The sequence below is a fragment of the Juglans regia genome, chromosome 4 (assembly GCF_001411555.2).
Source record: "Juglans regia cultivar Chandler chromosome 4, Walnut 2.0, whole genome shotgun sequence".
Classification (NCBI taxonomy): Eukaryota; Viridiplantae; Streptophyta; class Magnoliopsida; order Fagales; family Juglandaceae; genus Juglans; species Juglans regia.
The window spans coordinates 19,174,784-19,196,357 of NC_049904.1; the positions used below are offsets into that span (position 1 = coordinate 19,174,784).

A 21,574-nucleotide genomic window follows, 5' to 3' on the forward strand; every position below is an offset into this window, starting at 1 on the left:
ATCAGAAACACTAAAACGCTTAGCACGACTGTGTTTAATTTATATGATCATGTTGATCTAGAATTATTAATGCACAACCATTCTTAATGTACGTTGCGCATGTGATTGTATTCTGCTAAAATTGACTCACAAATCATGCGTAAGTACTACATGATGACGAATTCATCATCTGTATGTGCGTGCATACTGCTTAACGTCATATATATTAAGTATATTTATTATTCATTTCTTTTCTAAGATCTGTTTGTAACATTTTTTTACTAGATCAGATTAACAAACGAAGTCAAATTATGAGGGCGCTATCAATATTTAAAGAGCATCTCAAGATTAAGAAGATCATAGAGACGATTGCAAGGAGTGGGCTAGGCATGGAAGGATTCTACTCTGCTCCATCATCTCCAGAACCAGAACATTACTGGGACGCTGCTACATCATTAGATCAGGAGTTGAGCTCGAGCGAGGATGCTGAAAATGAGGCTAATGAGAGTAAGCACTTTCTTTCTCTCTAGCTTGCCCACTTCGGCGCATCCAATTAACAAGCGAATAAGCATTCGAATATCTTATGAATTTCTGAATATTCCGTTCTCGTATGGCGTACATTTTCTTCTGTTTCGAGTCACATCGACGATCTTCCAGTTTGCTCATGTATATTTTTAGATACAGTTGATGATTATATATTATACCAGAGATGATAAGTTCGAAGTGTACTTTACTTTGAATATTAGATATATATTTCAAGTTTTTGTACGTAATTAGTCATTAATTAATACCACCCTGATTTTAGTACAGCCATCTAGGAATCCCCAGATATCCCAGAAAGAAAAGAAAAATGCATTCGTTACCAAAGAGAAAAACGACATAAGTGGATACACACAAAATCTTCCATCTTTTTAAATATTGTGATTACTTATGATTACTTATGCTAGCCCAAAAAAAAATCAAATTCCAGGGACTAGAAGATTTCATTTCCTCGACACTTCTGTTCGTCTCTATCAAGCAGCCCTAAAAGGTGATTGGTCAGCTGCTAAGGATGTATTTGATAAATATCCAGATGCCATTACATATCCCATAACAAGACAGAAGGATACAGTTCTTCACATCGCGGCTGCAGCAAAGCGCACCGATTTTGTAAAAGAATTAGTGAAACTGATGAATCCAAGCGACTTAGAAATAAAAAATAAACAAAACCATACAGCCATTTGCTTCGCTACTGCATCAGGAATCGTGGCAATTGCGGAGGAGATGGTGAATAAGAACAATGAACTGCCACTGATTCGTGTTAGTAATGGATCAATCACGCCGCTTTACATGGCAGCTTTGCAAGGACGTAGAAACATGGTGGCTTATCTAGACTCTGTCACTGCTTTTGAACGTTTGACTCCTCTTGAACGCATTGACATCCTGGTTGCTTCTATTTCCAGTGATTTGTATGGTATGTACGTACGCCCTTCTTGATCTCACTTTACCATATACTATTATTGTCAGCTTTGTAACAAGTAATTTACGATGCCGTTATGTCTGTTTGATGTCTTTATTGTAATTGATCAACTTGACTTAATTGTCGGATTGATGAATTACCCTACAACACTGATAGCATGCTCAATTATTAAGCTGATCAACAATGTTATTGACCATGGGCCAACCTAAACCTTCGACTGTGATCAATTAAACGTCTGTGCTATTTTTATGAACAGATATAGCATTAAAAATTCTGAAAAGAGATCCAGCATTGGCAACAATGGAGAATACATATGGGAAGATAGCATTGCAAGAGCTAGCCAAAAAACCTTATGCAATCGGCAGCAAAAGTCAGCTATCCGTCTGGGAAAGATGCTTAAACTCCTGTTAGTTTGCTGCCAACCCAATTTTCTTTTCATACTACTGGCACGTGCATGTGTGCCTATCATTTACTAACTAGTTGACTTTTTTTTTTTTTATATATAGGACAACGAATCGATCGATTTAATAATTAAGCTAATTATTTGATGATATTTTTACTGAAATGTTCTTAATTAATTGGAAAGGAGAAACTAGCTAGCTACTAGTTTTACTTGATCGCATCTAGTACTTCCTAAATTGCGCGAGATATTGATGAGATATTTCCATATAATCTCATTCGATCTGTTGTAGGAATTAATTGTAAGCTAATTTCCTTCGTAGGTAGTTTTTTCCTTTCATATTTTTAATAGACTCTCATCGACATATATAGATCGAGCTGGAACATCTAATTAACTGAAAAATGTAGGACATTTCTCAACCATAGGAGACTTAAAAGTGGCCCATGTATAACGGTAGAATTTATTTTAGTTTAATGTTGTGAGTGCTAGATCATCATGAGGAAACCCATTCATAAAATAACAACTGATTATTAATTAAGAACTGACTGATTACCACCAAATTGTTTGGTTTTTTGTTTTTTTTTGGAACATTAAGATCAAAACCATTTCGATCTTAATATTTAAGAAAAAAAAAATTTACTACATTTCTTAATATTTAAGAAAAATAAAATAAAATAAAAATGCATCCATCGGAGCAAATGCTCGGTACACCATCGGTCTACGTACGTAGCATTTCTCTTAATTATGTATGCCATCTTCATATGTCTATCTTCTTATAAGTCATGTAATGTACCCGAGGTTCCCATCTTTATTTTTTATTGAAGCAATATCTTTAATACTTGTTTTCTATGAGGTGACCTATAAGAAGTTGATTTCTTTCCTAATCCCAGGGCCCTTCCGAGGGATCTACAGCAAAGCTTTGATGCGTATAATAGCCCATCAATTAGTTGATCTACTCTGGGAAAACTTTCGACAATTGCCACAGAAAAAATTCAGAAAGCTGGTTCATGACCATTCCTCTTTTCTTTTTGATGCTGCAAGATCAGGGAATGTTGAGTTTCTAATTATACTTATACGCTCCTATCCTGATCTCATATGGAGCGTAGACCAGAATAAACGTAGTATATTTCACCTTGCTATTAAATATCGGCAAGAGAATGTATTCAATCTAATATATGAGCTAGGTGCTATCAAGGATATCATCGCACTCTACACTGACCAAAACAATAACAACATGCTGCACTTAGCCGCGGAAATAGCTCCTGATATTCCAAACCGATTAAATATCGTATCAGGAGCAGCACTTAACATGCAACGAGAGCTATTGTGGTTTAAGGTTCTCTATTTGATTTAAGTTTTCTTTTATTCTGGCTTCATAAATATATATATATATATATATATATATATATATATATATATTTCACTCTTTTGTCAACTGCTAACACCGTGACCATTTCAGGAGATAGAAACCATTGTGCAACCTTCATACACGAAGAAGGTGAATTTAGATCTAAAAAAGAATCCCAGGGAGTTATTTACAATCACACATGAACATTTACAGAAGGAAGGTGAAAAGTGGATGAAGGACACAGCAAACTATGGCATGCTTGTGGCGGCACTGATTGCCACGGTAGTTTTCACTGCGGCCTTTGCTGTACCGGGTGGCAACAATCAAGAACTAGGCATTCCTATTTTACTTAGAAGCAACTGGTTTTTGGCTTTCTTCATATCAGATGCAATTGCATTGCTCTCCTCATCAACATCAATATTAATATTCTCATCAATCCTCACATCACGCTATGCCGAAAAGGATTTCCTTCACTCATTACCTGCAAGGTTGTTGCTTGGACTCACAACACTTTTCATCTCTATAGCAAGCATGGTGGTAGCTTTCAGCGCTACCTGCTTTCTGGTCTATGACAGTGAAATCGCAAGTGTTCCAATTATTATAATAAGTTTGGCTTGCATTCCTGTTACAATGTTTTTCATTTTACATTATAGACTTTGGGCGGATATATTCCGCTCAACGTATGGTTCTAGGTTTCTTTTCCGACCACGTGAACGTAGACTTTTCTAGGAAGAATTCAACCAGGCAATTGACTGGTAGATCCAAAATGCAAAACAAAAGAAAAGGATGGGAAATTGTTAAAGCCAATCAAGTGATTTTGAATTAGAATGGACGAAAATAGTATTATTTCCATCAAAACTTCAATTTAATCTTCATAATTGTCTAGATGTACTACTATCATTTTTGTAATATTGATTACAAATTGGACTCCGCATGCACTTCCAAATCCATAGTTAGTTTGGTTGTAATGTGCCCATACTCTGTATACCTCCTTTTGTCATATTTGTTACTTTGCAGCAGACCCACATACATATATAACCTTAATTTTACGCAAAGTTGCATGCTATTTAATTCTGATCCAAATTTTTTTATATTAGGGTATAATGGTGTCACATTTGAGCAGTATCTGAGTCTCAAGAGTCCCGCTCCAAATGTAACACCCCGCACCCGCGAAGGGTCGGAGAATTACTACCTGTCACTTACAAACTTGTCTCTCCAAGCACTTAAAACTCCAAAAACTTCATGATTAGCACACGAACTCGTATTTTCCAAATAATCATAATACAAACTCCATAAGTCATCATTACAAAAAATATAAACTAAAGGGGGTCTACAATCTCCCAATAACCTCAACAAAATTAAACAATACGTCTTTAGGTCTCAATAGGTCCAAACAACATAAAATAGTACTTCAAATACTCAAGTTAAAACCATCTACTAAAAATGGTACTCTTAGGTACCCATCCTTCCATCCATATCTAGCCAGCTTCAATTCTATTCCTGACCCCCAGCTGGGTAACCAATGTCATTTGAAAATATATGAAGATAAGGGGGTGAGTTATCCACAACTCAGTAAGCAGAGAACATATACTAGTATGTAAACATGAGCCAATTTTAGAAAGTTTAGTATGCAAAAATAAATCATTTCATTTTCATATGCACATCTCAAAACGTATTATCAGGAAAAATCAGAGCGACTTTTAAAATCTTTTCATACTCATAAACCAAATTCATATTCAAAAACTACTTTGGCATAACGTAACTGTACATCTTCATCTTATTATATCATATCATGTCATATACCAAGTTTAACCCCCATGGTAGGGTTGTGCTATCTCCGGTGGCCAAACCAGGCAGTATCATGTTGTGAAACTTTCCATTTTTCAATCTCAGAGCCCAGAGTGTACACACAGGAAAGAACACGTAAAAGACCACTTTGTTTCCAAAGTGGGTGCACTCATATCATATCATATCATATCATGTTGGTACCAACCATATCACGTGAACTCGTATCATCATATCAGAACCATATTCAGAACAGATAAGTATGCCAAAGTTTTATCATATCCATATCATATCAAAACACGTGCGAAACATATTCATATCATTTCCATTTGATCAAAAACAGATCCAAATCATTTCATACCACATGTATAAAAATCTCAATGATATCATATTCGCTCTTTTGCATATTTCATAAACATGTCAAGTATTATTCATGTCTACACATTTCATGTCAAAAACATTTATTTTTTCTTTCATCCGTGTCTCATGATTGAATGCAAAACATACACTGAGGTTGTTTTTCACTTTTTCGTTTTAAAACAACATGCACATTTTTACAAACCAACTCCAATTCATTTCTTTTTATGCAAATCCAGCATAGGAACCCCGCTTACCTGGACGTCTTAGCTTTTCGAAAATTTCCTCAACAATGTCAAATAAAATTAGTCGTCACCTATAAGATAATCATATAAATTTTCATCAATTCTCAATTTATCTCGCAGTTCGATATTGAAGCCTAAACATCTAAAATGACATATTTTAACTTCCTCAAAACCCAAAATTCTCATTCTTCTTAAAATACCAACGTCATTGTCTAAATTCATCAATATCCAACTTAGTAACTCCGACTAAAACATTAAATTCTAACCTATTTTCGATGGAGATCTTACGATAATTTATAATACTAAATAACATAACTATATCAAAATCATTATAAGTAGATGATTGTACCCTTGTTTAAATAATAAAAAAAAATCCCTTTAAAAGGATTTAAAAATAAGATTTGCACTTTACCGATCACTTCAAAAATTCATCAGTATTTTCATAAAAATATTCCGTTAAAAAAATCAGTCTCATACAAAAACTAGTTTAACAAAATCATTTCTATAAATTGGAAAATTTTAGAGTTTATAAATATTTAATAAGGGTTTAAAACACAAAAACGCAACTTGTAACTCAAAGGTAATAATGTAATTTTATTTATTCTTAGACCAACTATGCAATAGCTTTTGTATTTCTTCATCATTTGAAAACGTGAACCAAGTGCATAACAGTAATAACTCCTATTCTGATAGGTTACAGACTTACCTATATATATATATATTTATATGTATATGCATGTACAACTCTTTAAGTCAACAATATGAAACATAAGGGAAAGAAGTGCAGCGGTGATGACTCACAACTAAACCGAGAGTATGCGTGGAGGGGCAAGGTGCGACGGCTGGCTGGAGGAGTTACGGTGGCGTGAAATGGAGTGCAACGGAGGCGTACGGTGGTGAGGCTACCTGCGCTGGGCGGCGAGAGAACGAGGGACACACGGTGAGAGGATGAGGGAGAAACCGAGAGAGAAGAGAAACCAACAGAAATGGCGTGCTCTTACCAGGGAACTCGAGGCGGCGTGCGACGGACTGGGGTGATGGGATGTCCTCCCCGGCAGTTTCTGTGGGGACAAAAAGCGGTGGGGCTCTCAATGGAGGGCGGTTGCAGCCGCTTGAAGGTGGCTGAAATGCTCTATTTTTGGGTAACAAAAACAGAGGAAGACGAGGCTTGAAAACAGAGGCTTCAAGGGAGCTGGTGGCAGCTTCAAGCGGCGGGGCACGGTTGGGGTGATGAACTCAGAGTGGCTGAGATGTGAATGAGAAGGCAGCGGCAATGAATTTAGGGCTGAGAAAAGCATAGCATATAAATAGGCTATAAATGGAAAACAGATAAAATCCTCAAGAGGATGAACGGATGGACGTGCATGAAAGAGGAAATATGGCGTGAACCCGAGCGACGTGAAATCTGGAAGCATTTTCCACGGGCCTGGGTCTGGTAGCGGGCTCGGTCTCACACCAAATCCACCATTTTGGTACAAACTATGCTCTCTATATACCCTCTCTGTTGATATCTTCAGTCAGTATTTTATCAATTTTAGCAAAGGTATTTTGTAACGCCTAGGTCCCAGATGGATCAGAAAGTTACTTGTCATTTAAACTCACATCTCATAGTACAGATATAAACTCAAATTTCTTAATTACTCATAGATCTCCTTATTTTAAACCAACTACTCTAAAATAATTAACTAGCAACATCACAAAATCTCAAAATAAATATCAACCTTCCAAAATACCAAGATAACAGAGCAAAACAAAACTACTGAATAAACTCTCCAATATTATCAAAGTACCATCTTTGTACTTAATCTTCTATGCTCACACAGTCTTACCCATGATTTCTATTCTTGATCCTCAGCTGAAACATTCAAAACATCTGAAAATATTATAGAAATAAGGGATGAGTTATCAACAAATTAGTAAACAGAGAACATATACTAGTATATAAACATGAGTCTTTTTAGAAAGTTCAGAATGCAGAAACAAAACATTTCAGTTTCAATATGCAGATCTCAAAACATATGTTACCAAAATATCATAGCGACATTTCAAAATATTCATATTCAAAAACCCTTTGGCATAGCATGATTGAATGTCATGATCTTATAATATCATATCAGAGACCAGGTTTAATCCCCATAGTAAGGTTGTGCTATCCCTGGTGGCCAAATCAGGTAGTATCAAAATATGAATCTTCTCATTATTCATTCTCGGAGCCCCGAGTGTGCACACAGGAAAGACCACGTAGAAAAATCATTTTGTTTCCAAAGTGAATGCACTCAGAATAGAGATGTTGGTACCCACCATATAACAGAATCAGTATCATCGTATCAGAGCCCCGAGTGTGCACACAGGAAAGACCACGTAGAAAAATCATTTTGTTTCCAAAGTGAATGCACTCAGAATAGAGATGTTGGTACCCACCATATAACAGAATCAGTATCATCGTATCAGGATTATAATCAGAATTAGAAATAGAATCAGGATGTTATGCCAAAACTTTTCAGATGCCACATCATATCAAAACAGAGTACTGAATATATTCATATCATTTTTGTGAAGCCCAGCCATGTGAAGCCCAAGAGTGATTTGGAAGTGGATACTTTCTTTCTTTTAGTGCGTACGTGTGTTTTCTTTGGTGAAGTTAAGCCTTATATGTCATCTAAGTGGGTTTCATTTTCAACGTGAGAGTATTTAGTTTCGGGCCTAGCCGATGTAGGTGAACCCATAAGCTGGAAAGAAGGGCCCAACCCCTCCCCCTATGCTGTGTTGTTTTGACCAAGGGAAGGAAACCCTAAAGTTCCTTTTTTTCCCTCAGAGCCATGCAAGACCCTCCCTCACTCTCTTCATTTTTTTTCCCCTCCGTCTGGCAGAAGCTTTCCGCTGCCCGTGGCCTGCAACACCTGTCCTGTGACGCCCCGTATTTTAGTGTATTTTAATGAAGGAATTATTTTTATTGATTCATAATTTATTCTCTTATTTTAAAATTATTGGATTTTTAATTAGGCTATTTTTATGATTTTTAGTTTACAAAAATTATTTTTTTGAAGTGCTCTCTTTAAATTATTTATTGTTATGTGTTTAAATTTCTTCTCAAATTAAATTAACTTGTTGTTGGGTTTAATTATTTATTTTCATTTTAATCACTGGGTTTGAATTATTTTATTTCACTTGCGGTTTTGAAATCGTTTCCGTTAGATCATTTTTGTGACCCAAGTTATGAAGATTGGACCTCATTTCTTTTCCCTCTATTTTTCTTTTCCTCCTTTTCTTTTCTCTTTCTTTTCCTTTTCCCCTTATTTCTCCTTCTTCCCGCGAGCGAACTGCTTCTTCCTCTCTCATGTGCGTTCCGTCGCTCACCCCCAACCCACTGTCGCCGCGCCGCCGTGGCCTGCACCACCCAGCCCAGTAGCTTCCCCTCCCGCCGGTCGTCCTACCCCATCAATATTAGCCCCTAACTCGCCGGCGTTCTCCTCCACGCACGGCTTGAAGCCGCGGCGTTCTTTGTGCTCGCGCGCCGCCGTCGCACCACCTCCAGCCTCCATCTTCACACCACTTCATCCTCGACCTATTAGCAACCCATTGGACCCAACCCCACCTCCGATCCGTCACCGGTGAAACACATCCAACTCCATTTCCATTTTGGGTATTTTTGGCCTTAAACCACCCTTTGCGCCGCCACCCACAGCCAACCATCACCACCACTAGCTTCACCGACATCCCTAGACCCTACCCTATCAATTTCGGATCTTCGTTTGCACCCGTTGAAAAGTGGGTATCTGTGACCCACGGCCACAATGTATTTTGCACTGTTCCATAGCTGTTTTTCCACTTCTTGCACCTCCGTGATCCTCCAGAAATTATTATATAGCATTGTAAGTATTTTTCAAAGAATTCTTGTAAATTTAATGTATTTTTGCACTAGCACATTATACCATATTTAATTGCTGATTGGTTTTACCGGACTGAGTCCGAGGAGTAACGGTGGATTGGGTGTGTTAGTATGATTGGTTTAGACTATGAGATTTGCTAGCGGTTCGGGTTTAAATATTGGTGATTTTAGGAAGTGATGATATATTTTGGGATTATGAAGGTTTTAAGTTTTGAGAAATTTGAAATAGGTTATTTAAGAAGTTTAGGCTTAAATATCGAAATACATGATTGATTGGAAACTTACGGAAATTATGCCATTATTTTTATAGGTGACGATCTATAGTCGGCTCGACATTTTTGAGGAAAATTTTGGAAAAGTTAAGTCGTCCAGGTAAGCGGGGTTCCTATGCTAGATTTGCATAAAAAGAAATGAACTGAGGTTGGTTTATAAAAATGTGCATGTTGTTTTAAAAAGAAAAAGTGAAAAACAACCTCAGTATATATTTTGCATTCCCTCATGAGATACGTATGAAAGAGAAACGAAATGTTTTTGACATGAAATGTGTAGACATGAGCAATATTTGACATGTTTATGAAATATGCAAAAGAGCGAATATGATATCATTGAAATTTTTATGCATGTGATATGAAACGATTTGGATCTGTTTTTGATCAAATAGAAATGATATGAATATGTTTCGCACGTGTTTTGATATGATATGGATATGTTAAAACTTTGGCATACTTATCTGTTCTGAATATGGTTCTGATATGATGATACTGTTCACGTGATATGGTTGGTACCACCATGATATGATATGAGTGCACCCACTTTGGAAACAAAGTAGTCTTTTTACGTGTTCTTTCCTGTGTGCACACTCGGGGCTCCGAGATTGAAAAAAGGGGAAGTTCACCACATGATACTGCCTGGTTTGGCCACCGGGGATAGCACAACCCTACCACGGGGGTTAAACATGATATATGATATGATATGATAAGATGAAGATGTTCAGTTATGTTATGCCAAAGCGTTTTTGAATATGAAATGGATCCTAAAATCTGAATTGTTGACTTGAGTATGAAATGTTTGAAAAGTCGCTCTGATTTTCTGATGACACGTTTTCTAAGATCTGCATATAAAAATAAAATGTTTTGTTTCTGCATATTGAACTTTCTGAAAAGGGCTCATGTTTACATGCTAGTATATATTCTCTGCTTACTGAGTTGTTGATAACTCACCCCTTATCTCCAGAATATTTTTCAGATGATTTGAATATTTCAATTGAGGATCAAGGATATGGAGCATGGGTGAGAAGAGTTAAGAATGATGGTTTAAGCATAGAAGGTTTATATGGGTATTGAGGATTTTCATTCAGTAAGCTTGTTGTGCTCTGATGATGTGATTTGTTGGGAGATTGATGTTTATATTAAATTTTGTATCATCTTAGAATAGTTATTCTGGAGTAATTGATGTAAATATATGAGTATTTTGTGCGATTGAGAAAGATTAGAATATGTACTATGTGGAAGGAATATGATTTTTAAGTGACATGAGTTAACTCTCCGGACCCTCGGGTACGGGGCGTTACAGTTGTTATCAGAGCCTAAATTTGAGATTCTGCAGACTATAACATGAGGTTTTGGATATCCGTTGGTTTAAGGAGTAATTTCATACTTGGGGTACAGAAATTTGAGGACTACAAGTTGGATAATTATGGGGAAATTCGAAGTTTGGGATTCTGTAGACTTTACGGATTGAGGTTTTAGGAATTTAAGGTTTTAGATTTGATTGGTTTATTTTGAAGGCTGTAGGACATGACTTGGAGATTTAGATTTCAATGTTTACATAAGTTTGAGCGAAAGCCAGGTTTGAGGTTTGCATACTATAATAAGATGTTTGATGATATTCAAGGTTTTAAAATTTTGAAAGCACTAGGACATGATTTTAAAGATATTTGGTCTGAGCTTTTGCATACTCATGTTGGATGGCGTATGAAATCTGAGGTTTTGAATATCTATGGGCTAGGAAGTTAACTCAGATTGGAGGTATGGAAATTTGAAGATTATAAGAGATGATTTTATTTGTTTTGAAAGTTTTAGAATCCGGCAACATTTTGAAATATATTCTACGATGTTTGTGGTCTTAAATGGTGTGGGTTTTGAAAAGAAGATTTTGAAGAGAACTAAGGTTTTAGATTTTAAGAAATGACTTTCTTTACACTTGGAGTTTTAGATTAGGTAGGCGTACTTTGTTGACGATAGGTAAGGATCTTTTATAAGATGTAAGGTTTATATTTTTTAAGGTGCACATAAGTTCAATTGTATGATAAATTTGAGGTTCTACAGACTATAACATATAAGGTTTTGGATATCGATTCGGTTTAGGAAATAATTTCATATTTGATATATATATATAGAAATTTGAGAACTAAGACATGATTATAGGAATATTTCAGGTTTGAGGTTTTGCAGACTAAAAACATTTAAGTTTTGGATATCCGTGGGTTTAGGAAGAAACTTCAGATTTGAGGTGCAAATTTGTAAAGAATAAGAATGGATGTTGTAGATATTTAAGGTTTTAAATTTTGCAGACTTTATGATTGAGTTTTGAGATTTTGAGGTATAGAGATTTTAGATCCGACAAGCTTACTTTGTGGACTATAAGAGATAATCTTTTTAAGATTTAAGGTTTAGATTTTTTGTGATTTGGATTCTAAAGATGTACTGGAGTTTAGAATGATGTTGGGTTTACAATATGTGATGATAGGAATGACTATATGAGTTGATTAAAGTTATGGCTAAGAATGAGTAAAATCTTATGTGCAGTACCAGAAAGTTTAAATGTTAAATTTGAAATTATTATTATTTTATTTAAATTGAATTTATTTCATTTTATTTTATTTTATTTTTATTGGAATGAAAATTATGTTATTTTACTTATTAAGTTTATTTTATTTTGTTCGTTTCGTTGGAAGTTGAAAACGGGTTAAGGATTAAGTTATGGCAGGAAGATAGTACGACTGAGAACGCTATTGTTATATTTAGCAGAGTAAGCTTGAACTTTTATCGACTTGGTGTGCATTTATAATATCAAGGTTTGAAAGGAACGACATAGTCTGGGTGATCTATTTGGGGAGTAAGATATTTGAGATTTTCGATTTCATGGATGTATGACACGAGGTTTTAGAATAGAAGATTGTAAGTTCAACAAACTTTAAGGATAGACTTACGAAAATTTCACCAAAAGTTTAAGGTTTTGCAGACTTTAGGAAATGATTGTTATCATTTAATGTTTTAGATTTTGAAAGTTTCGGGAGTCGATTGTTTTATTATTGGATATAAGTTCATCGATCTTACAGATTTCGGAGAATGATTCTAGTATAATTTATGGTTTTAGAATTACAGATTTGAAGGACTGAATGGAAATGAGATTTAAGTTTTTTTTTTATTCTGCAGGCTTGGTGTGCTAGCTGGATTTATTTTGGGGAATGGTTAGTATGTGACCATTATTATAGAGTTGATCGAAGTTGAGTTATTGATATAGGAAATTTTAAGGGGATTATTTCTTTGAGGATTGAAGGTATTGGTCCAGTTTGGATAATAATTGTTATTAATTCGAGGTTTTTAGTGGTAGGTTTTGGGATTAGATCCATATCATATTTAAGGATAATAGTTGGTACAGATCCAATAATTAAATCTTGGTGAGTTTGAGGAAAGTGTGTAATAGTTCATGGTTTTGGAGATAAAGAATTTTCTACCAAATGTGGTGAGAGTTTTCTGGTTAGTAGGCGTTGAGCTACCTCGTACTCAATAGTTTTATGTTGTGATATAATTAAGGATTCAAACATTGTATTGATCTTAAGGAATTAGTGGTGATTTGAGAATTTGATAAAGATACTTGTAATTAGAGTTTAAACTTTTGGTGGTGCGGAATTAGGATATAATTCTTGTTGATTTTGAGGGAATAGGTCTGGATGACGGAAATGTTTATTGATAGTTAACTTTGGAAGTGGCTAATAGGTTACCAACTTGTAGAATTCAATGAAGGTTTGTGAGTTTTAACATAGGAGTCAATTGAGGTTAGCCCAGATCGTGTTACGAAAATAATAATAATCATTGGGATTCCTTAGATGTTGTGTTAAGGCTCTTGTGAAAAGATGAGATTTTGGATAGCATTGCCACCCTAAGAATACTGGACGTGTTGTGCCACTGGGGGACTAATACGAGAATGATGGAATTGCCTATGGAAATAGATTTGAGAGAACATTTCTCATGCTTGTTGGGAGTTGTTGATGGCATGATCCTTTCGAGCGTGTTTTGGGTTGTATCTTCTATCCTACTTTAGCGTTAATGTTTGACCTTACAAATTTCGAGGAGGAAATTTTTTAAGGGGGGGAGGATGTGACGCCCCGTATTTTAGTGTATTTTAACGAAGGAATTATTTTTATTGATTCAGAATTTATTCACTTGTTTTAAAATTATTGGATTTTTAATTAGGCTATTTTTATGATTTTTAGTTTACGAAAATTATTTTTTTGAAGTGCTTTCTTTAAATTAATTATTGTTATGTGTTTAAATTTCTTCTCGAATTAAATGAACTTGTTGTTGGGTTTAATTATTTATTTTCATTTTAATCACTGGGTTTGAATTATTTTATTTCACTTGCGGTTTTGAAATCGTTTCCGTTAGATCATTTTTGTGACCCAAGTTATGAAGATTGGACCTCATTTCTTTTCCCTCTATTTTTCTTTTCCTCCTTTTCTTTTCTCTTTCTTTTCCTTTTCCCCTTATTTCTCCTTCTTCCCGCACGCGAACTGCTTCTTCCTCTCTCCCGTGCGTTCCGTCGCTCACCCCCAACCCACTGCCGCCGGGCCGCCGTGGCCTGCACCGCCCAGCCCAGTAGCTTCCCCTCCCGCCGGTCGTCCTACCCCATCAATCTCAGCCCCTAACTCGCCGGCGTTCTCCTCCATGCACGGCTTGAAGCCGCGGCGTTCTTTGTGCTCGCGCGCCGCCGTCGCACCACCTCCGGCCTCCATCTTCACAACACTTCATCCTCGACCTATTAGCAACCCATTGGACCCAACCCCACCTCCGATCCGTCACTGGTGAAGCACATCCAACTCCATTTCCGTTTTGGGTATTTTTGGCCTTAAACCACCCTTTGCGCCGCCATCCACGGCCAACCATCACCACCAATAGCTTCACCGACATCCCTAGGCCCTACCCTATCAATTTCGGATCTTCGTTTGCACCCGTTGAAAAGTGGGTATCTGTGACCCACGGCCACAGTGTATTTTGCACTGTTCCACAGCTGTTTTTCCACTTCTTGCACCTCCGTGATCCTCTAGAAATTATTATATAGCATTGTAAGTATTTTTCAAATAATGCTTGTAAATTTAATGTATTTTTACACTAGCACATTACACTGTATTTAATTGCTGATTGGTTTTACCAGACTGAGTCCGAGGAGTAACAGGGTTGATTGGATTGGGTCATGGAGTTGTTAGTATGATTGGTTTAGACTATGAGATTTGCTGGCGGTTCGGGTTTAAATATTGGTGTTTTGTGTATGACGTGGGTTGTGGCGGATATTTGTGATTTTAGGAAGTGATGATATATTTTGGGATTATGAAGGTTTTAAGTTTTGAGAAATTTGAAATAGGTTATTTAGGAAGCTTAGGCTTAAATATCGAAATACATGATTGATTGGAAACTTACGGAAATTACGCCATTATTTTTATAGGTGACGATCTATAGTCGGCTCGACATTTTTGAGGAAAATTTTGGAAAAGTTAAGTCGTCCAGGTAAGCGGGGTTCCTATACTAGATTTGCATAAAAAGAAATGAACTGAGGTTGGTTTGTAAAAATGTGCATGTTGTTTTAAAAAGAAAAAGTGAAAACAACCTCAGTATATATTTTGCATTCCCTCATGAGATACGTATGAAAGAGAAACGAAATGTTTTTGACATGAAATGCGTAGACATGAGGAATATTTGACATGTTTCAGAAATATGCAAAAGAGCGAATATGGTATCATTGAAATTTTTATTCATGTGATATGAAATGATTTGGATCTGTTTTTGATCAAATAGAAATGATATGAATATGTTTCGCATGTGTTTTGATATGATATGGATATGTTAAAACTTTGGCATACTTATCTGTTCTGAATATGGTTCTGATATGATGATACTGTTCACGTGATATGGTTGGTACCACCATGATATGATATGAGTGCATCCACTTTGGAAACAAAGTGGTCTTTTTACGTGTTCTTTCATGTGTGCACACTTGGGGCTCCGAGATTGAAAAAAAGGAAGTTCACCACATGATACTGTCTGGTTTGGCCACCGGGGATAGCACAACCCTACCACGGGGGTTAAACATGGTATATGATATGATATGATAAGATGAAGATGTTCAGTTATGTTATGCCAAAGCGTTTTTGAATATGAAATGGATCCTAAAATCTGAATTGTTGACTTGAGTATGAAATGTTTGAAAAGTCGCTCTGATTTTCTGATAACACGTTTTCTGAGATTTGCATATAAAAATAAAATGTTTTGTTTCTGCATATTAAACTTTCTGAAAAGGGTTCATATTTGCATGCTAGTATATGTTCTCTGCTTACTGAGTTGTCGATAACTCACCCCTTATCTCCACAATATTTTTCAGATGATTTGAATGTTTCAGTTGAGAATCAAGGATTTGGAGCATGGGTGAGAAGAGTTAAGAATGATGGTTTAAGCATAGAAGGTTTATATGGGTATTGAGGATTTTCATTCAGTCAGCTTGTTGTGCTCTGATGATGTGATTTGTTTGGAGATTGATGTTTATATTAAATTTTGTATCGTCTTAGAATAGTTATTCTGGAGTAATTGATGTAAATATATGAGTATTTTGTGCGATTGAGAAAGATTAGAATATGTACTATGTGGAAGGAATATGATTTTTAAGTGACATGAGTTAACTCTCCGGACTCTCGGGTACGGGGCGTTACATGTCCCCACTGCCACCACCTTAGCTCCATGTGTCGACGTCATTCATGCGTCCCCTGCCACCGTCTGACCACCGTTTCATTGGCTTCTTTTAGCCATGTGAGCACCGCCACCTGTAGCCACTGTCTCACCACCTTCCATCGTTGAGCCCTTCCCTCTTGAATTTCTTGGTTCTCTCTCTCTCTCTCTATCTCTCCCCTCCTCTTCCCCTCGGCTTTGGTGTTGCCACCACCAATGCTCGTCATTGTTAGACCTCAAGGATGGTAGATCTACTAGGGGTCTCGATCAGCCTCTCAAGTCCATCGTCACACAATGTCTATATCCACACTATTTTTCTATGGCGCCCCCATCCCCCATGTAAGGAAATAAGGGAATCAAGATACCCAGATGAGGACAACACGATCATGCATCCCAACGATAGTGCTAAGTGTGTGTACATGTAACAATGTACAATAAACAACGCGACAGATAATTTAAATAAGTCAACTAAGTACCAGAATTTTTAATATAAATTTACATAAGTAAAACGATTAAAAAGAGTTATACAATATCCCAAAACAAAATATATTACAAGGCTAAATACAAAATACGAGTGATCCCAAATCACTCATCGGGCGGAGCCGAATCCTCAGGCTCACCCTCATCTTCCTCTGCATCAAAATCTACGTTACCATAAAACGGTACCGCAGATAAGTAAAATCTAAACAACTCACAAGAATAAAAATGCATTAATGCTACCAACATGCATGCATATGATGAAATATGCATTATTCTCAAAACATCATTTTCTCCGAAAATGAATATTTTCCAACACACGCCAAAATCTCATTTGGACCAAAAATAATAATTCGTCATTTTCCCAGAAAATGACCCAAATCAATAAACCATCATTTTCCCAGAAAATGAATCACATAAAAATCCATTTATTTAATCCATTTTTACCATATGCACCATGATCTCCCATAGGGACCATCCGCACGTCCTGTCTTCGTAGCGATGCCCAGTTCCACACCCAGCGCGTTCGTGGCCAAGCATCCACTACGCAACGAGCGATGCCTAGTTCCGCGCCCAGCGCGTACATGGCCAAGCATCCTCTAGCCCCCGCCAGCAGAGGGGCCACAGAGTCGGCACGAGACCATCTCATCCGATCCCATCGTCGCCCAGCGACAATCCAAGGGACGTCACTCAGTATATTCCGGTCCCGAGTGACCAGAGGAGCTCCACAGAGATAATACCCCATCTCGGCTTGGGGTCGTGATACACACGCACCCAAAAATCCTTTCTCACATGAAAACCCAGTTTTCATAAAATACACATGAACATGAATGCAATTACACGAAAACCCAGTTTCCTTTACAAACATGATTATGCGTGCAAATATGCCATGTACATGATACGACACCAATAACCAACAACCAACAATTGCCAACACAATCCAATCACACAAACAACTTCATTCTCCAATCCATCCGACCCCCTTACTCCTGGAACTCAGTCCGGCATAACCAACCAGATCACAATAAAAAGAGTTAGTACAAAAATACATTTAAATCACGAAAGTTCTCTAGAAAAATACTTATAGTGCTATTTTATAATTTTCGAAGGATCAAGGAGTTGCAAGAAGTGACAACACAGCAACAGCACAGTGCCAAATGCACTGTGGCTGTGAGTCTCAAAAACTCATTTTTCAACGGGGACAAGCCAAGACCCGAAATTGATAGGGTAGGGCTTAGGGATGTCGGTGAAGCTAATAGTGGTGGTGGTTGGCCGTGGGTGGCAGTGTAGAAGGCTGTTTAAGGCCAAAATGCACAAAACGGAAATGGAGATAGATGGGTTTCACCGGTGACAGATCGGAGCCAAGGATGGGTGCATTGGGTTGCTTGGAGGTCAAGGATGAAGTGGTGAAGAGATGGTGGCCGGAGGTGGCGCGACGGCGGCGCTGGAGGGAAGAGAAGGCCGCGACTTTGAGCTGTTCATGGGGACTCACGACGGCGCGAAAGGAGTTGAGAATGGAGGGGGTGGTCGCCGGAGGGAGGGGGAGTTAATGGGCTGGGCGGTGCGGCGACGGTGGGCTGGGCGAAGAGGAGAAATGGACGGAGAGAGAAGAGAGAGAGGCCGTGATGTGCGCGGGAGAGCAGGGGAAAGAAATGGGAAGAAAGAAAAGAAAGAGAAGAAAAAGAGAAAAAGAAAAGTGAGGAAAAGAAATGAGATCCAATCCTCACATTTTGGGTCACAAAAATGATCCAACGAAAATAATTTCAAAACAGCAAGTTAAATAAAATAATTTAAACGTAATGATAAAATGAAAATAAATAATTAAACCCATCAATAAATTAATTTAAAAATAAAAAGCAATTTAAATGCATAACAATAATTAATATTAAGAAAGCATATCAAATTTAATTTTCACAAATTAAAGATCATAAAAATAAATCCACTAAAAATCCAACAAATTTAAAACAAGAGAATAAATTTTTGAATTAATAAAAATAATCTTTCAATAAAAATACACTAAAATACGGGGTGTTACATCCTCCCCCCTTAAATAAAATTTCCTCCTCGAAATTGTCAAGGTCAAATATTAAAGCTAAGATAGGAATAAGATTCGACTAAGAGCAGACTTAATAAACATACCACCAGGGTCAATCAAACAAATATGGATATTGCTCGCTCATGTCGGCTTCTCTCTCCCAAGAGAAATCTTGAGCCAACGGATCGCCCCATGACACCTTCACCAAAGGTACTGCCTTGGACCTTAACTTTTGCTCTTTCCAATCCACGATTTGCGTCGGGGCAACTTCATAAGTAAGGTTGAAGTTGAATGCGTTCAGGGTCAACAAAACGTGGCTCTTGTTGTCCAAAACTCTTCTTCAATAATGACACAAGGAACACATCATGAACTTCCCAAAAATAGTCCGGCAATGCAACTCTATAAGCAACAAGCCCAACTTTCTCTACAATCTGAAAAGGGCCAACATACCTCGGACTAAGCTTCCCCTTCTTACCAAAGCGCTTAACACCTTTCATAGGAGAGACTTTGAGATAAACCTAATCACTTACCTCAAAGGATAAGTTTCTTCTCCTTGTATCTGTATAACTCTTCTGGCGACTTTGAGCTTCCGCCATTTTAGTCCTTATAAACTGAACTTGATCTTTCATTTCTTGAATTATCTCAGGCCCAATCAATTTACTCTCGCCAACTTCATCCCAACACAAAGGTGATCTACCCTTCCTTCCATACAAAGCTTCATACGGGGCCATCTGAATGAAGGAATGAAAACTGTTATTGTAAGCAAACTCTATTAGTGGCAGATGATTCTCCCAACTCCCCTGAAATTCCATGACACAAGCTCGCAAGACATCCTCAAGAGTCTAAATAGTGCGTTCCGATTGACCGTCTGTTTGGGGGTGATATGCAGTACTAAACTTCAACTTAAACTGCCTGCAAACTCTTCCAAAAATGGGACGTGAATCGGGGGTCCCGATTTGACACAATACTCTTGGGTACTCCGCGCAAACGCACTATCTCTTTGACATACAACCGAGTCAACTTACCAAAAGAGTCGGTATTATTGATAGGCAACAAATTGGCACTCTTGGTCAATCGATCAACAATCACCCAAACTGAGTTCTTTCCACTAGGGGTCCTCGGCAAACCCACAACAAAATCCATAAAAATGTCATCCCACTTCCACTCAGGAATAGGGAGAGGTCGAAGTTTACTAGGAGGTCTTTGATGCTCAGCCTAAACTTGACGACATGAGACACATTTCTCAATAAACAAGGTGATATCCATCATACTCGCATTAGCCTCCCAGTGGCACATCATGCCCAATATTCCTAGGGTGGCTATGATATCCAAAATCTCATTTTCCACAAGAACCTTAATACAACATCCAGTAAATTCCAATGATTAATAGCTCCATACAATAATCTGTGCTAACCTCAATCGACTCCTATGCTATAACTTCTAAACCTTCATTGAATTCTACCTTTGGTAACCTAATGGACACTTCCAAAGTTAACCATCAATAACATAATTGGTCCAACTGAGTAATTAATCTCCAACTACAAGTATCGCCTCAAAAATTCAAGTCACCACCAATTCCTCAAAATCAGCACAAAATTTGAACTCCTAATTACAACCAAAATGTCACGCTCCTGCTACGCACTCTGATAATTTGTCACATGCATAAAATTTATGTCCTCATAAAACTAACACCATCGAGTACAAGATGGTTCCATACCTACTAACCAAAAACTCTTACCACATTTTGGTAGAAAATACTCTCTTTCCCAAAACCATGAGTTATCACTCATAGTCCTCAAATAACCCCGCTACCTTAATCAAAATCAATATTCCACAAAATACATCCATTATCATTGACAGATAACCAATATCAACCAACCACAGCATCCCAAATTGAAAATAAGTAACCTCAACCCCAAATACATTTGTCTCACCTAAGATAAGGAGCATACCCTAGAAGACTCGAGTCCAACCCGGCCAACCAATAAGAGCGCCTATAAACTTCTACCCGACAACCTAAACCCAAAAGCTCATCACCTACATTCTGTATAACATCTAATCTAGCGGTGACTAAACTCACTACGAACCATCATTGACTTCACCAAAACATTAACAAAACATTCCTGGTAACTCGCCCACCTACTTCTACTCCTATAAGCTAGTATTAGCATGACTAGTTCCTTCAATAGCACATCACTATTAAACCTCAAGGCAAGCCATACTGCTCAAATCTTCAATCCACCAAAAGCCATTACAAAGCACCCAAGGGTCCTAATGCTTCATTAACTCACATACTTGATTAAATTATTCATCGTTGATGCCTAAGCTTCAACTTCCAAGATCTTATCATACACCATACATGACGACCCATCAATCTCTCTTCAAGTTAAATAACAATGTCCTTAATTCAACCAACTGGACGCTCAATCTCTAAAGGAAAGTACAACCTCAAAATTTAAATTCCTAGGTAACCTCAAATCACAATTAATTCATGTAGATAATCACAACAATTATTGCCAACCATCATTCCATTGAGTAACCCGCTTCAACTATATACTTCGATCAACTCATAAAAAACTCAAAGCGAAGGTCTCTTGAATTT

The 21,574-nt window shown here is 37.3% G+C and overlaps 1 protein-coding gene across 1 annotated transcript; it reads left to right on the forward strand.

Moving 5' to 3' along the window:
- Positions 1–290: 290 nt before the first annotated feature.
- Positions 291–3,915, forward strand: LOC108982546 (ankyrin repeat-containing protein ITN1-like). The gene is made up of 5 exons (XM_018953956.1): positions 291–486; positions 950–1,432; positions 1,695–1,844; positions 2,729–3,174; positions 3,298–3,915. Exons 1-5 carry the CDS (start codon positions 291–293, stop codon positions 3,913–3,915), a joined length of 1,893 nt encoding a protein of 630 aa, XP_018809501.1.
- Positions 3,916–21,574: the final 17,659 nt, after the last annotated feature.